We start from the raw sequence: 17,520 nt of genomic DNA on the forward strand, positions 1-17,520 counted from the left end.
GAAGAGAGGAAGGAAAAAGATGGCGGCACCCTACGACAAAACAGGGTGAGGTGAGTATCATTAGTTTACGTTCATTTTAACATCTAAATCCTCCTATACTTCTTGCAAATTATGCCAGGCTTTGTAAGAACAAATCTGCCTTCCTCTGAAAATTCTAAGTCTGTATAAATTAACACACAGGAAAAGAGGGTAAGACTTCCGACTTATTCAGCAATGTAAACTGCAAGAGAATAAATGACAAACTATTAAATGGTAATCACGGCATAGTAGTAGATAAACCTAATTATCAATAAAAAGATACCAAGTGTACATTCTTCTTGCAACTTATAAAATGTTTTATATTTTCCTGATTTAAAATAAAAAATATTTTTTGCATTAATATTGTTTAGCCCTCAACATAGAAAAATGTCCATATTTAAAAATGGAATCTTTTTAACTGTAAATTAGCTCAATAGTTAGTTGGAAACTTTTTCAATCATCAACAATTTCCACATGGTCCTTGGGTAATAATAGGTAGTTCTAAAAATTAGATATGAAAAAAAAGGATATTTACAGGTAAAATAGAATTCACTGCCTGCCCCTGTACATACAACTAATACATACACGTCCTCCACTGTCTATTATACAGAAAACATATTTGGCACTTGAACAATGGAGGACACATTCAATCCCCCCTTTTGTAGACATCCAGTGTTATGTCAAAACAGTCAATTTAATAAAATACAAATATACCTTCATTTTACCAAGGAGATGAGTATCTCCAATACTGTACCATTATCATTAGTGGTATGATAGCATACTAATTTATTATCTTCAAGCTTTTAATCCCCAGTATGGGGTTGGTTGAATGTAAGGCACAAGGTTACTTAATGTCTTTTATTACCCACAGCCTTCAACTTTCACTTTCAAGGTTCGAGGTTTCCAAATCCACATCAGAGTTGTACAAATCGCAGGTCTCATACATATTAGGAACCTCCACATTACCATTAATTTCATGCAGTTGTTGGTAGGAATAAGTCCAATCTGTACGTCTTTCTTTGCATGTCCACACTTGCTTGATATTAAATGCAGCACTGATCACAAGGAGCACAGCAAAAGTGCAGCTTATTATTGCCCATGTTTGTCTGCAAAGATAAAAAGGTGGGTTAAACAGCTACCAAAAAAATATGCATATATTGTATATTATATATATTAAAAAAAGACAATGAATAAGAGGATAGAATGGAAAAACTGGCTGGTGCTATAACATAATTATTCTTAAGGATAATATCAAATATGATATGAATATATTTTCAATAATAAAATTCCTCCTGTAAGTTCTGAGGGGTTGTCAGGGAAAAAGTGAACAATTATGTATACAATACTATATCGTGTACAGAAACAAAAAAAGTTGCATAACTGTACGCACACAATCCAAATAACATACAGTATAACAATATTACAACCAGGGCCTGCAGACAATAGTTACCATCATCATGTTTCTTTCTCCTGTAGCCAACTCACCTCTCTGTATACAGCGCCAGGGGAAACACGGTAATAAGCAGCTCTATACATTAAATAGGAGTTGCAAATGACAGACAAATACAAACAGTGACTCAGGAGGAGGAGAGGACCCTGCCCAGAAGAGCTTACAGATGAACCACTGAATGAGTGCTGTACATATAGTGCTATTCTTTTCTTTGGAGAGGTGAGGGGGACAGAGCGGCACTCCATTGTGCTCTCCTTCATGGAAGTGCAGTCAGTAGACTGCTGTACACGTCAGATTTTCGACCAAGACAAGCACTACAGTTTGTATTGGGCGACCATTATCTGACATGTGTATGTAAGCTTTATGCTGGTCCAACAATCCCCTCTTTTGCTATACAGTAAACCTTTCCCACTTACAACATCCTTATCAACATAAAGTATTTCCCTTTGCCTAGAGTCCTTTGGGGAAAATGGGGCCAGACAGAATGTCCTTGCATGTTAATTTAATCAAGTTTTTTGTGATTTACAAAATGGGGGGGGAGACAAGATGCCTGTTGTTTGGCAGAAAAACTAGTTTGGAGGCAAAAATCTATAACGAATAGCTAATACACAACGGATATATAAATTAATACCCAGTTATGCATTTATGAAAGGGATAATGCATTGTAACAAAAGGTGCAAATCTGGAATAATTGCATCCATAACCTGAAATATTGCACTGCTATGAGTTATTTGCGTCCACACTCTTCATCCTCTATTCCTATGGTGGGAACATTTCGCAGAAATCACACAAGTCAATATCCCCACACTCCCTTATAACATATCAGATAAAAAACACTCTAGTTAAACAATAACATTTTGTGTTTAACCTAAAGACTTGTACCATAGGTGTGCAGCTATGTATGCCTAAAGGCACATGTTTTAACATATACATGGCATATGTAGGACGCCCTGTGCCTAACCCCTGCTACCAATAGACCCACAATTCTTGTGTGTTACATTGAAAGATCAGACATGCATTAGACACAGAAACAGAACTTTCCTATCAATGTTTTAAACTTCTGTTAAGTTGTGTTTTTAGGGCATACAAATGAAATGCTTATGTTGTGCATATAAAATGATACCCTCTGCAAATAAATTAAATAGTAAATACAGGTGCAAGTGAATAAACTAACTAAAAAAATATAACCTAATTGCTGACTGTTCCATTTTTCTATCCCAGCATTAGTGTTCAAACAAGGCTTTTTTTCTAAATTAAACCCAATGAAACCTAAATTAGACCAAGCATTGCCCTTGTTCAGCCCATTGTAGCTTTGTCTCACAGAAGCTAGATCTAGCACTATGAGGTAAATCTAGCAAAAGACCATTCATAAAAAAGTCTGCTAAATAGAGTTTATGACTTAGCCCACCTATGAAATTTCCTCAATATCAAAACAGAGTCCATCGTATGAGTCTACTTGTATCATGCACTACCTCTATACCAGTCATCAGTTTGCTAACTTCAATGTTACACATACCCTAGCACACTAGGGACAGTCAATGCACTCCTTGGGTTTCCCTTTATCACACGGTCTTGTGTACATGTCCTGTGCATGTGTATGGACAACTTTCTTCCAAGACTGATGTCATGTGCACTAAATGCATGTGCCAGCACCAATACAATAACCCCCTCCTCCCTTACTCCCCAGAAAGAAATGAGTAAAAAACTGAAGAAAACAAAAACATACTCTGTAAAATATATAATTTTGGCATCAGAAGGCACTGCGTTCCACCAAGAAGTGTACATCAGCGTTTCCATACACTGACCAACTGAAATATGAAAACATAAAATTATTATTATGTATTTATATAGCGCCAACGTATTACGCAGCACTGTACATTAATTTGGGACCAAATTACAAATACAAAAACTCACATAAATCTTTAACCCCCTTAGCGGTAATCCTGAGTGACTCGCTTACAACTTTAAAAAACACTCACCTCCAGGGTTCTGGTGACGTCAATGCGTCAGTACGTGTCAGTAAGGGCGGGAGGAGTGGTGGGAAATTCAAATAATTTTGAATTGGATTCAATACAAAATAGCTTTATTAAGTCCAATACAAAGAAATCTTCATATATTGTATTTATATATTATATTTTATATATATTATACATGCTTTTGTACAGTTATAATAAATGTTTCACTATTTTGTTTTTAACAGATTTTTGTGTTTTTTTATTTAAAGTTTAATATTAAATGTATTTTTTAACATATTTCTATGAGTTATGCTTAAGAATTATAGCCTACAATGTAAAATAAATTTCCATGCAAAAAAAAAATGTAATGCTTTTTGCATGGAAATATGAACAGAATTAGAACGCTAGGGGGGTTAGGGGAATCCATGTAAAATACAAACCTTTCATTAGTAGCTCTTCAACTACAGGTGCACGAGTACCATTGCAGCTTCCAGTAACATGGTCACAGTAACACTGATTTTCACAATGGCAAACCTGTTGGCACTGAAAGCCATAAAAACCAGATGGGCACACTGGAAGAAAAATAAATAAAACATAATTTTGTTAGGAAATATATTATCATTCTAAAAATAAAAAAAAATAAAATCCGATATACAGATATTAGTATATTTACTAATCATATGTACAGTGCAGTTTTACTTTATAATAGTGCAATACTAAGGGGCTTATTCATAAATGTTTTCACCCAAGATTTTCATATTACAAAACAAGGGTTTGATTGGAAAAATCGGTGACTCTCGGATAACAGTATTTATTTATCTATCACATAACAAAAATATATATTTTGAAAAAATAAATTTTTTCTACAACAGTATAAAGTTTTTATACCCATAAAGTATACCAATGAATAAAGGTTGGAGTTTTTTTAATTGTATCTGATGTAATGGGAAAAAAAAATACAATTTTGAACTAGTAACAATAAATGTATTTCTATATAACACACATGTATACAAAAATACAATCACAGTATGATAACATTTACATCTTGATCAACCATTACCTTCCTCACAGAAGGGCCCATTTAATCCAGCTGGACACGTACAATTCCCATAAATGTGGTCACACGTTCCATTGTTCTGACACTGACACTTGCTGGCACATCCATCCCCAAAGAAACCCTGAACACACGCTGGTAAGAAGAACGTGGAATATTAGAGAAAGAGTATTCATTTCTTCCACATGGAAAATGTCAAATGGTGACATCACTTGCATAGCTGGATGTCTACTGACATACATTTTTCTCTCATATTTTTACAGTTTACTATTTTCACCAAATAGTGATGTAACTTAATTACAAAATGTAGCTTATTGTTTTAAAAAATAAGTACGTATACACTCAATAAAAAAAAATAAAAAAATGAGTGCCGAGTTTTGTTTTTTTATTTTTTTGCACACATTTGTTTTTGGTTCTGTTATGAGTTGGTTTAAAATATTTAAAATGTAAATAGGATCCTGAAAATAGTGTTTACTTATTTAGATTGATACATTTACTTTGTATGCTTAGGTTTAGTAAATGTATGTACAGCATGATATCCTAACTGTTCCCAAAGACAGATGAAAAGTCTGACAAAGGTTTATATTGTGAAAACATATTTGAGCTCATAGGTTCACTTTATAAACTATAAGAGCTCTTAAGTAGGCATTGCAACTCAAGGGAACCTTTACCTCTTACCCATGCCAGTCTTAATGTCAAGGTCAGGCAAAGTGAGCACTTGTTGTTTTTGCCATCCAATGGTAAGGGGCAGAAGTTTTCATATCTCCAAATCGTGCAACCATCTCCAGCACATCTACAGGACTATTGCTCAGTGTAAATTACACTGGGAGATGACGGCTCTTCCTGTGTAATTATGTACATACTGTCATTTTGATGGCTGCCTGCTTTGTATTAGGGGCTCCATGTGTTTCTGATAAACAAGCTATGACACCACTGTGTCACAGAGCTACATTGATTAAACAGGGAGAGTCATGATCTTTCTCTGTAGAGTGTGCAGGACTGAATTATAAATTTGACAGCTTGGGCTCTGCTCTGATTTTATTTAAGAATCAAACACAGTTTTAATTAATAAATTAGGATTATGCATAAATAAATATACAAAGTGTTTTCTATAAAAAGTTAGCTCCTTGTTAACCCTTAGTAACACTTTAGTTTTTCGAAGCTTCTATGTTTAGTCAAGTTTGTATTGCCTGAAAAAATTAAAAAAAGGAATTGTGAGTCTAGTCCTTTAACTAGGTTTTTATTTACTCTAAGAATTAAACAGTTGTAGTTACCATTTTAGTTAACTTTATTTTACCAATTACTTTTTACCCCTTTAATCATTTATTCAAAATTGTTTCACATTTGTGGTAGTTTTTGTAATGGTGTAATAAAAAGCCTGGGAAGGAATATCATATTTTAACATCCTTGATTTGCATACCAGTGAACCTTGGTTTAGAACTGCCTAATACTAACTATGTAGATGTGTAAGCAAAATTACCATCGCTGCAGTTACTGCCTTTCCAGCCAGTGTCGCATTCACATCCACCTGCAATGATATAAAATAAAACAACATTTTAGTAATTGAACATTGTAGCAAAGAAGCAGAAAGACAAAGAAAGCAAAATAGGGCCAGGCAAAGTATGATTTGTACAGATAATCAGTAGATTTTCATATTAATGAAGCTGCCCATATTTCTTCTGAATCAACCAACCATTCTAACATGTGCTACAGCAATGTGCACTAATGTGCAGGTATTCATGTGTTGTGGTATTATATGGAAAGACATAAATACACTATGTCTCAATGTACTTAAAAAGCAATTATTTGACTACACACCGTTTCCCCAGAATTCCCCTATACCTATTCTACCTCCTATTTCTGCATAATGGGATAGTAGCAGCCCTCTAAATGCATTTCTTACTGCCCCAGTTGTGTTTATTAGTGTTTCCCAGAAGCAGAGATGCAAGGTACAGCATGAAACTCAGCTTCTTGCGTCTGTAAAGGCATTGAGAAATCCTAAGTATTCGATGTCATGGGTGGCTCCCATTAAATGCATGTTGGTCAACTGTTTTAAAACCTGTAGCCACCCTCCTTTTGGCATCATGCATCTTAAGAACACCAAAACAGCTAATAAGAAATGTCAGAGGTTTAAAGTGCAACATACCAGATTCTACTGTCTGAAAAAAAAAAAAAATAACTACTGATAGATTTCTATGACCCCTCAGTTATAGGCATTTAAAAATGATTATATTGTAATGTAAATGGATACATAAATGTGAAATTTGTTTTAAATTGGACACACTTAAAGTAAAACCAAAGGCTCCCTTTAAAAAAAACACTCAATTTACCGCTCTACCTGAGCCAGCTTTTACTCTCACCATGCTCCCCTCACCAATACTTCAGGTGTCATTGGGAAGGTTTCAGCAACAGAGCTGTCAATACAGAGAGTAGTGGGCAGGGCTTGGGATTCAGAAGTGCAATGCTGACCCCACTACCCCTGCAACATTTTTTCATTCTGGTTTAGTTCAAGCAGGCACAGGCTGCCCATGGCAAATTTGCCATGAACTCATGAGCAATTCAACATTGTTACTACACCATTACACGAGGCTGCATTAGGTGGACCTCACCAATAAGCTCAAGACGTATTTGTGGTACCTTGCAGAGGAATAATTAGAAAACTAATTATTAAAGAAAACTATATTAAACTAAATGCAGATGTGCTTATTAAGTGCTGCAGCACATTTTTTTTAAATTGGTATGACTTCCTAGAAATATATAAATATTTAGGGTTAACATACTCTGGGTGCACCTCCCATGACCACTACAGTTTGAAGGGCCACAGAGGAGGACATTACAGGAACTTCCACTCCAATAGCCAGTACAATTGCATGATCCTGCAACACACTGTCCATGGCCTCCACAGTCAGGGGGATCACAGTATGGTTCATGGACGCAGACAATGGTAGACACACTCCGAGGACAGCGCCACATTGAGTTATTCGGGCTGAAAAGACAAGAGAGGGACACTATGAGAATCCAGAAAGTAAGTTAAAGGTGTGTGTGTTCACTTGCCATAAGCACTGAAGTGGAAGGATTAAAATAATTTATTAATTAATTAATTTAAACATGTGAATGTTTTTTCAATGGGGACCATTGCAAAGTCGGCTAAAATAACCTAAAAGTGGTCACCCACAGTTCTTAAACCTTTTGAATTCTTTAATATCTTTTGAAATTTTGAGGTACGCAGAATTCTAAAACACTTTTATTTTTTCATTATTAATCAGAAAAGGGCATGTTTCCTAAATAGCATGGTGGTTTTATTATCTGGTTATTGTTTACATTCTTATCACAAGTTTTCCCTATATTATGCCTTTACTTGTTGTAAACAGCATCCCAAATACATCACAACACACTGCTGCAGTACTCCTTTCAAGAGCCCTCAACCAAAATGGAAGCAGTAAGCTGGTTCTTAGGAGTTATGCAATATCAAAAAGTCTTGATAGAGGATACTTTTGGAGGAGCAGGCTTCATGTGTATGCAGAATCCCTAAGGTAACACTCGCATGTTATGCCTCCATAACTAAAGGAAATGAAATCCAAAAAAATAAAAATGGTGGGCCACAGAGAGCAAGGCATGATAGAACAATGCTAGATGGCAATGAACATCCTCTAGCCAGGAAATAAAATATCTGATATGCTGCAACTTCTTATGCATACTGTTAGAAACACACAACTATTAATTGAAAGTCCACTCTTGAAGAAATACTATTTTTAAAAATATTAATGTCCCAGACAATACATCCAGTGGACATTGCTAGAAAAGCTGCTGCATTCTCTCTGAGGACATTGTGGGCCCAGTTTATTAAAGGTCTCCAAGACTGCAGAAGATTGATCTTCCAGGTTGGCTGGATCACCCATTAAAGTCTATCTTCTCCAGTCTTGGGAAGCTTTAATAAATCAAGCCCATTATGCTTGTAACTGAAAATAAACACTAACAGAAAAAAAACACCTATGATTTAATGCCGAGTTCAATCCTGGCCACATCATCCATACATAATTCTATGTAGTTTTTTCTATAAAAAATATTAAAGATACATACCAATGATCGGAAGGATAACTAGCCAGAGTTCCATTAAGTACCAGTGTGGCTGATCCTCCTCCATCAAGGTTTATAGCATTGTAAACTCCTTGATCTTTTAGGAAATTGGCCATTTCCCATAAGCTTAGGCTGAAGATTCAAAAGAAAATATTGTTTTTTTCAGCGCTGTCATTAGGAGCAAGTTACATACTTCTCTATATTTGGCCGTTTGAGGGAGAGCAAAGGGTTTTAACTATAGACTTTGTAAAGTGCTGCGTAATATGTCGGCGCTATGTAAATTCAAGTTATTAATATTAATACATTTTAGCTTTCTTTTAGAACAGTGATGTTGATCTGAATATTGATAAACTTTACTTATTCATTCTAACCAAGCCCTGACTATATATCAGTAAGCTCCATCTATTTTTTTTATTTGGCCACAATATAAAAGTTAAAGTAATGCAAAGTCAAACATGTTTTTTTTTTGTGGATATTAGTAGTGAAGTCTATTATTATTGTGTTTACCATTGACTAACTCAGAAAATTTGTCAGTGTTCTCCCCAGCCCCTTTTAGCCAGGCACAGCACTTTTCAGTAACCACCTGGCCATTTTTAGGTGGTTACTGAAGAGTTAAGGTCACCATACAGGGGCTGCCAGCCACCTACAATTTCTTCCCACCCAGCTTTCTGGTTTCCTCGCTGTTTCTTTTTCAAAAGATACCCTTTTTTGAGGATAAGATAATATTAATTTAAAATAGAGTATTTTTTTGCTGCCTGTGTCCTGTTGGGTAATATTCCCTAAACTTTTAGTCCAAAAAAAACAGCAGTAAGTAAGAGGAGATCTTTAGTAACCAAGTTCATATCCCCTCTTAGACAGCTGTTACCAAAACAACAACAACAACAATTCTAAAATTTTGGATTTTCCAACACTTGTGATTGGACAGGAGGGAAGGTTAGAACAAAAATGCAATGCAGGTGGCCTGAAGATACAATCGGAGCTGTGTTAATCAAGGGGGAATAAACAAGAAGATCTGCAGGGTTTATAAAACTGCTGCAATTAAAAGACCTTGCTTTTCAAGTGAAGTGAGAACACAGTTAAAATACTTGTACCCTTGGTTCTGCTTCAAATACCAGCCTGAGCTGTGTTTTTTTTTAATCATGATGAAAGTGACACATTTTGGTAGGATTTCCACTTATATGCTCATCTTATTTATTATCAATATATTTTTTATTTTGCATCTGAAAGCCAATTGAAAAAATTCATACCTCTAAATGGGTACCAAATATAATAACCTACATGCAAATATGTAGTTAATTCTTAGAAAGGAAGACTTACCCTCTGCTATCAGTCTGTCCATCTGCATGAAATAGAATTAGCCGCCCCTTTTTATCATGCCCCACTGCTGTCCTAGCAGATATCTTGGTAATAAATGAATCAAAGTTACCTGGTGAACGAGAGGGAAAAAAATGTATTAAAATGAAGATTAAAAAAATTTAAACTGCACATATAAACAGTAATACAAATTATGCTTTGTTGTTTTTAACATTTTACTTACTCTTTGTATGATCAGCACTCAAACACTGAGGCATTGAGATGCCATCTGTGTGTGGGTCTAGCGACTGTTTGACCCAGGCCTGTTGTCAAACTGTGTATGCTAATAACTTCTTTCTGCTAAACAGTGCATTATTGAAGGAGGTTGGCTGCTGACTGCAAAGACCATGCAAAATCTGGGAACTGAGAGCTGTATCCCAAGTTAACCCTAAAGTTAAACTTCATCCTTACAGCGTTGTACAGGATTTTTTTTTCTGTACTGAAATTGTTTCTCTAAACAATTTCAGTACAGTTCCTCACATTTTTATGCAATCTTTTTGTTCAGCCCATTGAATTAAAGCTGAAAGTCTGCAGTTCAACTGCATCTGAGTTGTTTATTTTAAAATAAATTGTGGTAATGTACAGAACCAAAATTAGAAAAAAAAATGTCCCTGTCCAAATATTTATGGACCTAACTGTATTAGTGTATATTAGTATATAATATATCTAATAGACACGAAATCTCTGTGCAGACATTGGTAATGATTCCTATTAGCTACAGTGGTCTCAATGCAATAAAATTGGCAGTAAAGCCGATACCCTTGGAGTTACCGAAAATGCAATGGAGGCAGAAGAGAACCCTTCTATGACAGAACAAAAAAAGAGTTCCCACTTCATTTGTGAACAGACATTTTATGGGAAATACTTTTTTTTGGGGGGTGAGAAAACAAAATTAAACATACCTGTAGTTTGGGTTTCGTCACACTCTACACTCTTGCTCTGGTCAATATACACTTCACCATTCCGCAACAACCAGACAACTCCACTAACTAGCTGTACGAAAGGATTTTCAGTATCCAAAACCTCTTCTTCTGACAAATAGCTAAAATATAAAAAGATAGCAAATCAGATGTTATTATTATTAATAAACAGGATTTATATAGCACCAACATATTATGCAGCGCTGCACATTAAATAGGGGTTGCTAATGACAGATACAGACAATGAAACAGGAGTAGAGGACCCTCAGAAAAGCTTACAATCTAGGAGGTGGGGGAAGTATCGCACAATAGGAGGGGAGATATGAAATGGTTGGTAAGTAGTGAGGGTTTTAGGAGATAGAAGAAGACGGGTAGGCAAGTATAAAAAACTGGGTTTTGAGTAAATGATTAGAAAGTAGGAGCAAGCTGAATAGGACGAGGACGACCAATCCAGAGAGTTGGGAGGATCTAGAGAAGTCTTGGAACCGTGCGAGTGATGAGGTTATGAGAGATGAAGTCATTAACAGATCATTGGAGGAGTGAAGAAAGCAGCTAGGCAAATAAGAGATGTGTTCAACTCTTTTTGCCTACCAAGGTGACAAATATTCTAACGAAGTACAATTTCCTAGAACCCCCCCCCCCAACTTCGATATGAAGATATTTTAAATGTTTGAACAATTAAGTAAAGTTTGTGCCCAGACAAGTACGGGGGCTGCCACTGTAGACACTTTTACTTTTGAAAATGCCATTAGTCCACCTGACATGCTAATCCAACAAGGAGATGATTCACATTCATAGATTCACCAATCAAGAGAACAAAGGCACAAATGTATCAGAGAAAACTGCAAAGCTGAACCAGACAATGTAAATAGGATCTGCCTGGCGGCAAAAAAAACTGTTTAGACAGAATTAGTAAATATTTGGCAGGCAAACAGTGTGCATGTAAAGTAAATGTAAGTGTACTAAGGGACTAAGCTACAGTTGTAAAAAGTTGAAAGGTGTTTTAACCGTTTACTTGAAGTTCTCTTCTGGGCTGGATTTACACATCTTTGTGGTGTGCCATGGGTTTTTTTTTATGTAAAATATGACTTAAGAAAGGTTGGGAAACACTGAAATAAAGGAAAGGTGCATTTGGCAGGAATGCTGAAGCAGTGAATAGTAAAATGCATGTTTTGGTGTTGATTACCACATGTGCATCTAAACAGACACCTAATTGGTATGATGAGTGCAGATGCCATTGATTTTTAATGAAGATGCACAAAAAAAAGGCAAAGTTGTTATTAAAGCTTCTAATTTGCATTCATTTGCATTTTTGAAAAACTAAATGTCTGATTAGAAATAAAATAATCCTCTATTTATTGTGTCAGCTTCACCAGTGTCTGGCATTTACTTTCAGATAAGTCATTTAAAAAAAACTGAATTATACATTGTAATAAAAACAAGTACAAATAAAAGAAAGGAAAAAAAATACACATTTGTAATATTATGTCTTACCCAAACACCATGGTACCATCTGCCCTAATGCCAAACTGGGCATTTTGTATCCCTTCTGAGTTCTGTACCAATTTGCCATTGCTGACAACATTTCCAAGACATTGATAAGTTGTAGTATTAAAATATCCACCATTTTGGGCTACAAGGCACTTTCCATATTTCACAGTTTCTTCAACAGTTGCTGTAATATTACTATCACATCCTCCAGGACCACCGGGCTCCAGCACAGATACAGTCCTCAATGGGTTATTTATAAAGGTAAAGTGACCATAAACAGCCTTTTTAGGTAAACCATCAAAATATGAGACATAAACCCTGGTGGAGGCCACAGGCCATATTGTATCGTTATTACTAGGCCACGTCTCATGTGTTCTGTTTCCATGAGTAACACGTAAACAGTCTCTGGTCTCACGATGGCTGCGGCTTGGGCCATGCTTGGAAAGGGGATGATAAGGAGACAGCAAGTCATCAACCACCGAGTTTCTGCAAGAAGAAAAAAAACTAAATTATATTTGTTCCTTTTTACAGCACATGGACTGAAAAAAAAACTTCAGAGTTTATTAGGTATATGTCTGCAACAGAAACAAAAACTATGCAGTTTGAGAAATGTTTCTTAAAGTATTAACGGGGACCCAAAACTGGGAAGCAGATGTCTTTGTGATGGACACCCATCACTGCGTATTAAACGTAGCTTAATTTGACCAAGTGTGACTGAGGAAGCACATTTATAAAACAGAGACTCTGACATTCCCTTAAACATTCACTTGTGGGAATCAATTACTATCATTGAAACACATGACCCTGGAAGATTCCCACAAAAGAATGTTTGTTTCCTTGATTTATAAATGAAACCCGTTATGTATTTTTTTTAAACTTGTGATCTTGAGATGTAACCTTTAAATAAGATGGGTAAAGTGTCATTTCTATTTATCAGAATATATTCCATGGTATGTAGAAAGATGAAAATGTGAAATGTTAACATTACCCAAAATTTAATGAATACCCAATAATTATTATTCCACCAAAATAAGCATTAATATGCTTTCCTTTCATCTTTCTACATACCATGGAATAGAATCTGATAAATATCAATTACTATTTCGTACACATCCATGAATATACAATCACCACCTGCAATTAGGATTTTAATGGAAATTATTATACCTTTTTCCACAATCTTCTATGGTACAAAACATGCTATTGTTTAATATATTGTGTTTTTGATTGATAGGTATTGTTCCTACCCAGGTTCACTACTATAAAAGGTTATAGTTAGTAATGAACAATGAATTTTGAATCTACTTATGTCTTGCTATCCATTTGTATGTCACTATTGCAGAGTTCTTTCATAGTCATTTAGAATAACTGCATCTTAAATATACCCCTGAAGAAGCCAAATAGGCGAAACGTATCGGGTGACTAGATGTCTAACATTACTAAGACATTACTAGATGTTTTTGTCTAAGCGTTTAGTCCGTACCCCATGAACTTGTAATGAGGAGCAGATTTATTATCTGTATATTGTATACTTTGCTTTACTTTAAATATAAGCGATATACTTAGCCTTTAGTCCTCTACACTTTCCTTTGTTTATTTATTTCTGTTCCTGATTTGGGGCTGACCAAAAAAAGCAGAATTTTTCTTAAAGCAGTTCGTTTTTGTTGCTCTAGGTACCAATATACAAGCAAAATTTAGAGCTCTGATTTCCCCAAAATGTTGGCAAAAATTGAGAAAAATATTTTTTAGTGAAATGTGACTTTTAAGGGAACAAAAGTCAGCACTCGCACTGAAGGATAAGGAAAGTCTTTCTCCTAAGTTATCTACTGACAGATAAAATAAGAAATTAATCCCTGGCATAGGGAGGGGGACCCATTTGAAGAGCGAGTTGTAGTTTCAGCAGGAGTCCAGCATTCAAGCAAAAGGAAAATTAAAAATTCAGAAAGCAAGCAGGCTGTTTATTGCAGAAGAGACTGCCAATGTTTCTTCTGCAATAGAACATTTACCTGTCCGTTCATTATCATTTAACTAAACTCTCCTCACCTAAAACAGATCACATTTGTAACATGTACTTTTTAAAAACATTTTGTGGATGTCCTCTCCCCCTCCATCTTTACTGCTGTGACAGTAAAGTCTGAAGGGGAAACCTGCAATCTCCTAGGATATGTGACGCAACTGGGCCATGGGATTGCTCTTTCTGCGCATGTGTCACCAGAGGCTTTCCTATACTATATATAAAAACAGAAGTGCTCCATCTCACTGCATGTGCAGTCCAGTCGGATCGGGATTTTCTTTTTTTGCATTTGTAGGAAAACATGTCACCCAATGTCATGCCATAACCCAAAGGAAAGATGGCCACACTCGCTGTTCGGAGACGGAAAGAATAGGGAAGCCGAGACAGTGCAGGATCCGCTGGGCTTGGTTTGTGAAGGCTTTTTTGTGACTCAATAATAGGCAGTGCTGATATCTTCATCCAGTCTTCTTCCAGGTTTGGGATCTTTGGCCATTTTGATTGGCCAGGTTGGAATGATGTAAGTGCTGTGCATGCGCACAGGAGTTCATTCATCCTTAGCAGCCAGCAATCCCATCATTGTACATATGTGCAGATCGGTGTACATTACACAGAACATTGTACCCAGGCAGGGAAGTTTGTTTACAGCACAAGGACATCATCTGTCCCTTCTGCCAAAAAAGGATCTGCCTGCTGCTTGAAATCCTTAAAAATTACCTCTGACATATGAGCTTTCACTTCAGCAGAAATTGGTTAAAAAACAATAACTGGCGATCACTGAAATCACTCAGCTGGTACAAAATTCTTTTAAAACCGAACTAATTTGGAAACAAAAAAAAAAAAATCACATTTATCTTTAATTATGCAGGTCCCTTGATGGCGCTGCTCCTCCCCACGTTGTCCTGGAATTCCTCTTCGTCCGGGTGATAAGGAAGCACCGGGCGCCGTCATCTTCATTCTTCTCTTCCATCTTCTTGACAAGTCACCTGATCTCGCACTGCGCTCGTGCAAAATCAGGTGACGTAATTGTTGTGAAGGGGAGAATAGGAAGAGCCGATCTCACTGCGCATGCGTGACATCGGCATCTCTTTACCGTTATAGAAAAAATGCCCCTTCTGCACATGTCCAAGATTACAGCATGCGCAGAGGAAGCATTCAGAGCCTCTTAGGACGCTCCCATTCAGTCTTGATCGCTACGGGAGGGGAGGTGCTCCTAAAAGGTGTTGCACTTAAAAAAATAAGAAAATATTAAAGCGTACCTAAACTCAGAAAATTTACATAAAAGGGTAGATAACCTAGGTCGGGTGATGTAGGGAGAAGAACCAGGAGGAAAAGATGGCGGCACCCGGTGCGCCAGTTTGGAGAAGGATGCTGGAACGACACTGGGCCAGATGGAAGACACCTCCGGACTGATTGACTGCCCTGCGGGATTGAAGGTAATTGGATGTTTTTTTTTTTATGCAATTTTGAGTTTAGTTCCTCTTTAACATTTCCATTTTATATATATTTTATGTAAAGTGAAAATGTTAAGTTTAGCTCCACTTTACATTTTCATACAAAAGTGTTACAAATTCCACACACCATCTGTATAGTAATGCACACAAACACAACACTGTGACATTATATTCTGGCTGTATAACAAAGAAAACATTTCATTCTGGTTACTAATAGTAGAAGTTAGGATACGTCAGCATTCAGAACTGATGGAGTTTCCTGTCCTCATACCTGGCATTCACACAGAGCCAGCAGTGCATGATCAGTGCGATCCTCAGTGTGTCCCTATAGCTGACATTGCAGGTAACACGGCTCCTCCTCGGTGCCCGGACACACCGGAGCGATCTCACCTCATTCCCTCCATAGGGCGCCGACATGTTAGCCGCACACTCTGGTCACATGACTGCTTCCTGGAGCTCCCCAGCACTGGCACCACATGACAAGTCACGAGTACCTGATTGGCTGTTCGAGCTGATCTCTTGTCGGGAGGATAACATCTCAGATCAGCAGTCTTACATGGCTAACACTTTGTAAAGAAATGCAATGTAACTCTATCAATAAACTTTATCTGCTCCTTTATATTCTGTATAATACACCATAGAAATCATTGATTTTGTTATAGGAGGGAATCTGATATTCATTCAAACATTCCCTGCTAGGGAATCGTTAAGGTCCATGACAGTACTGTCACTGTTTTGTAAATAGAGCCCCTTGTGTTTTATGTGTTTTAAAAGTTCAAACAGTCCTATTTGTATTGTCCTGAGAGCCCTGCCTGTTATCTCAGAGATGTAACACTCCCTGTTCTTATCTTGGGCTATAGGTCAAGAAGTCCTTATGCTGAAGATGAGAAGTCAGTCAAATGGTTGAAGCAGAGTTATAGATAAAATGCAAGGTCTTTTGCAATAGATAAGCAGCATAAACACTCTCTGGGCTCTATTTATAAGGCACATGTCCTTGGAAACAAACGATTAAAAACTGATTGGTCCATAATCATTAACAAAAAAAGAGCACAATGACTGGATGACCAACAAGGAATGTCGCTGGAAACGAACGACTATCCCAGTGGACGACGATCGTTCGCTATCTATTGTGTGTATGGTCGTTCACTAACCGTGGATGGTTCTGCAGTACACTTTCTCCTGTACACGTCACTTCCTGCATCGTTCAAACAATCGTATCTAGCATGTGCACATTATTGGTGGAATATATGTGAACAATTGTATCATTACAGCATGTACAAAATTGTACACAATACGATCATTCAAAATAATCGTTGATTGGTCGTTAATTGTTCGTTTTCAAATGATAATTATTGCACATGTGTACCTAGCCTAAGGCTATGTACAGGCATCAGATGATTCTGGATGGGTTCATCTTGGGCTACAATCTGACATGTGTCCAGAGGTCAACATCATATGGATCCGTCCTGGTGAATCCATGAACAATGGCAATAAAAGTGAAGAGAGGAGAGCACAGCAGGGCACCACTTGCTTGTTCTCCCCTCTCCATAGAACAGAGATCTTACAGTCTTTTTTTTACTGGAAACGCTCATGAAAAATTGTTTCCAATGATAATTGAGCGTGTGTATGCAGCCTAAAATAGGGAATACCACATTCCCTCAAACATCTCCCTGGGACTCTTCATGTTCCATGTGTTTCAATGACATATATTCCCACGAGGGAATATATGAGGGAATG

At 36.8% G+C, this 17,520-nt stretch overlaps 1 protein-coding gene across 1 annotated transcript; it reads right to left on the reverse strand.

Moving 5' to 3' along the window:
* Nucleotides 1-311: 311 nt before the first annotated feature.
* Nucleotides 312-16,230, reverse strand: NAGPA (N-acetylglucosamine-1-phosphodiester alpha-N-acetylglucosaminidase). Its single transcript, XM_072429538.1, has 11 exons — nucleotides 16,055-16,230; nucleotides 12,322-12,804; nucleotides 10,810-10,949; nucleotides 9,872-9,980; nucleotides 8,558-8,686; nucleotides 7,258-7,463; nucleotides 5,958-6,005; nucleotides 4,484-4,612; nucleotides 3,864-3,995; nucleotides 3,195-3,276; nucleotides 312-1,124 (listed from the first exon to the last, which is right to left on the reverse strand). The coding sequence occupies exons 1-11, from the start codon at nucleotides 16,198-16,200 to the stop codon at nucleotides 893-895; spliced, it is 1,836 nt and encodes a 611-aa protein (XP_072285639.1). The 5' UTR covers nucleotides 16,201-16,230; the 3' UTR covers nucleotides 312-892.
* Between the last annotated feature and the right edge of the window lie 1,290 nt (nucleotides 16,231-17,520).

The sequence above is a fragment of the Pyxicephalus adspersus genome, chromosome 1 (assembly GCF_032062135.1).
Source record: "Pyxicephalus adspersus chromosome 1, UCB_Pads_2.0, whole genome shotgun sequence".
NCBI lineage: Eukaryota > Metazoa > Chordata > Amphibia > Anura > Pyxicephalidae > Pyxicephalus > Pyxicephalus adspersus.

Coding starts and splice junctions, on each gene's coding strand:
- NAGPA (XM_072429538.1), bottom strand. CDS start 16,200: ATGTCGGCGCCCTATGGAGGGAATGAGGTGAGATCGCTCCGGTGTGTC. Junction 12,805..16,054: donor TGGCTCTGTGTGAATGCCAG/GTATGAGGACAG, acceptor TTCTTCTTGCAG/AAACTCGGTGGTTGATGACT. Junction 3,277..3,863: donor TGAAGAGCTACTAATGAAAG/GTTTGTATTTTA, acceptor TTCATATTTCAG/TTGGTCAGTGTATGGAAACG.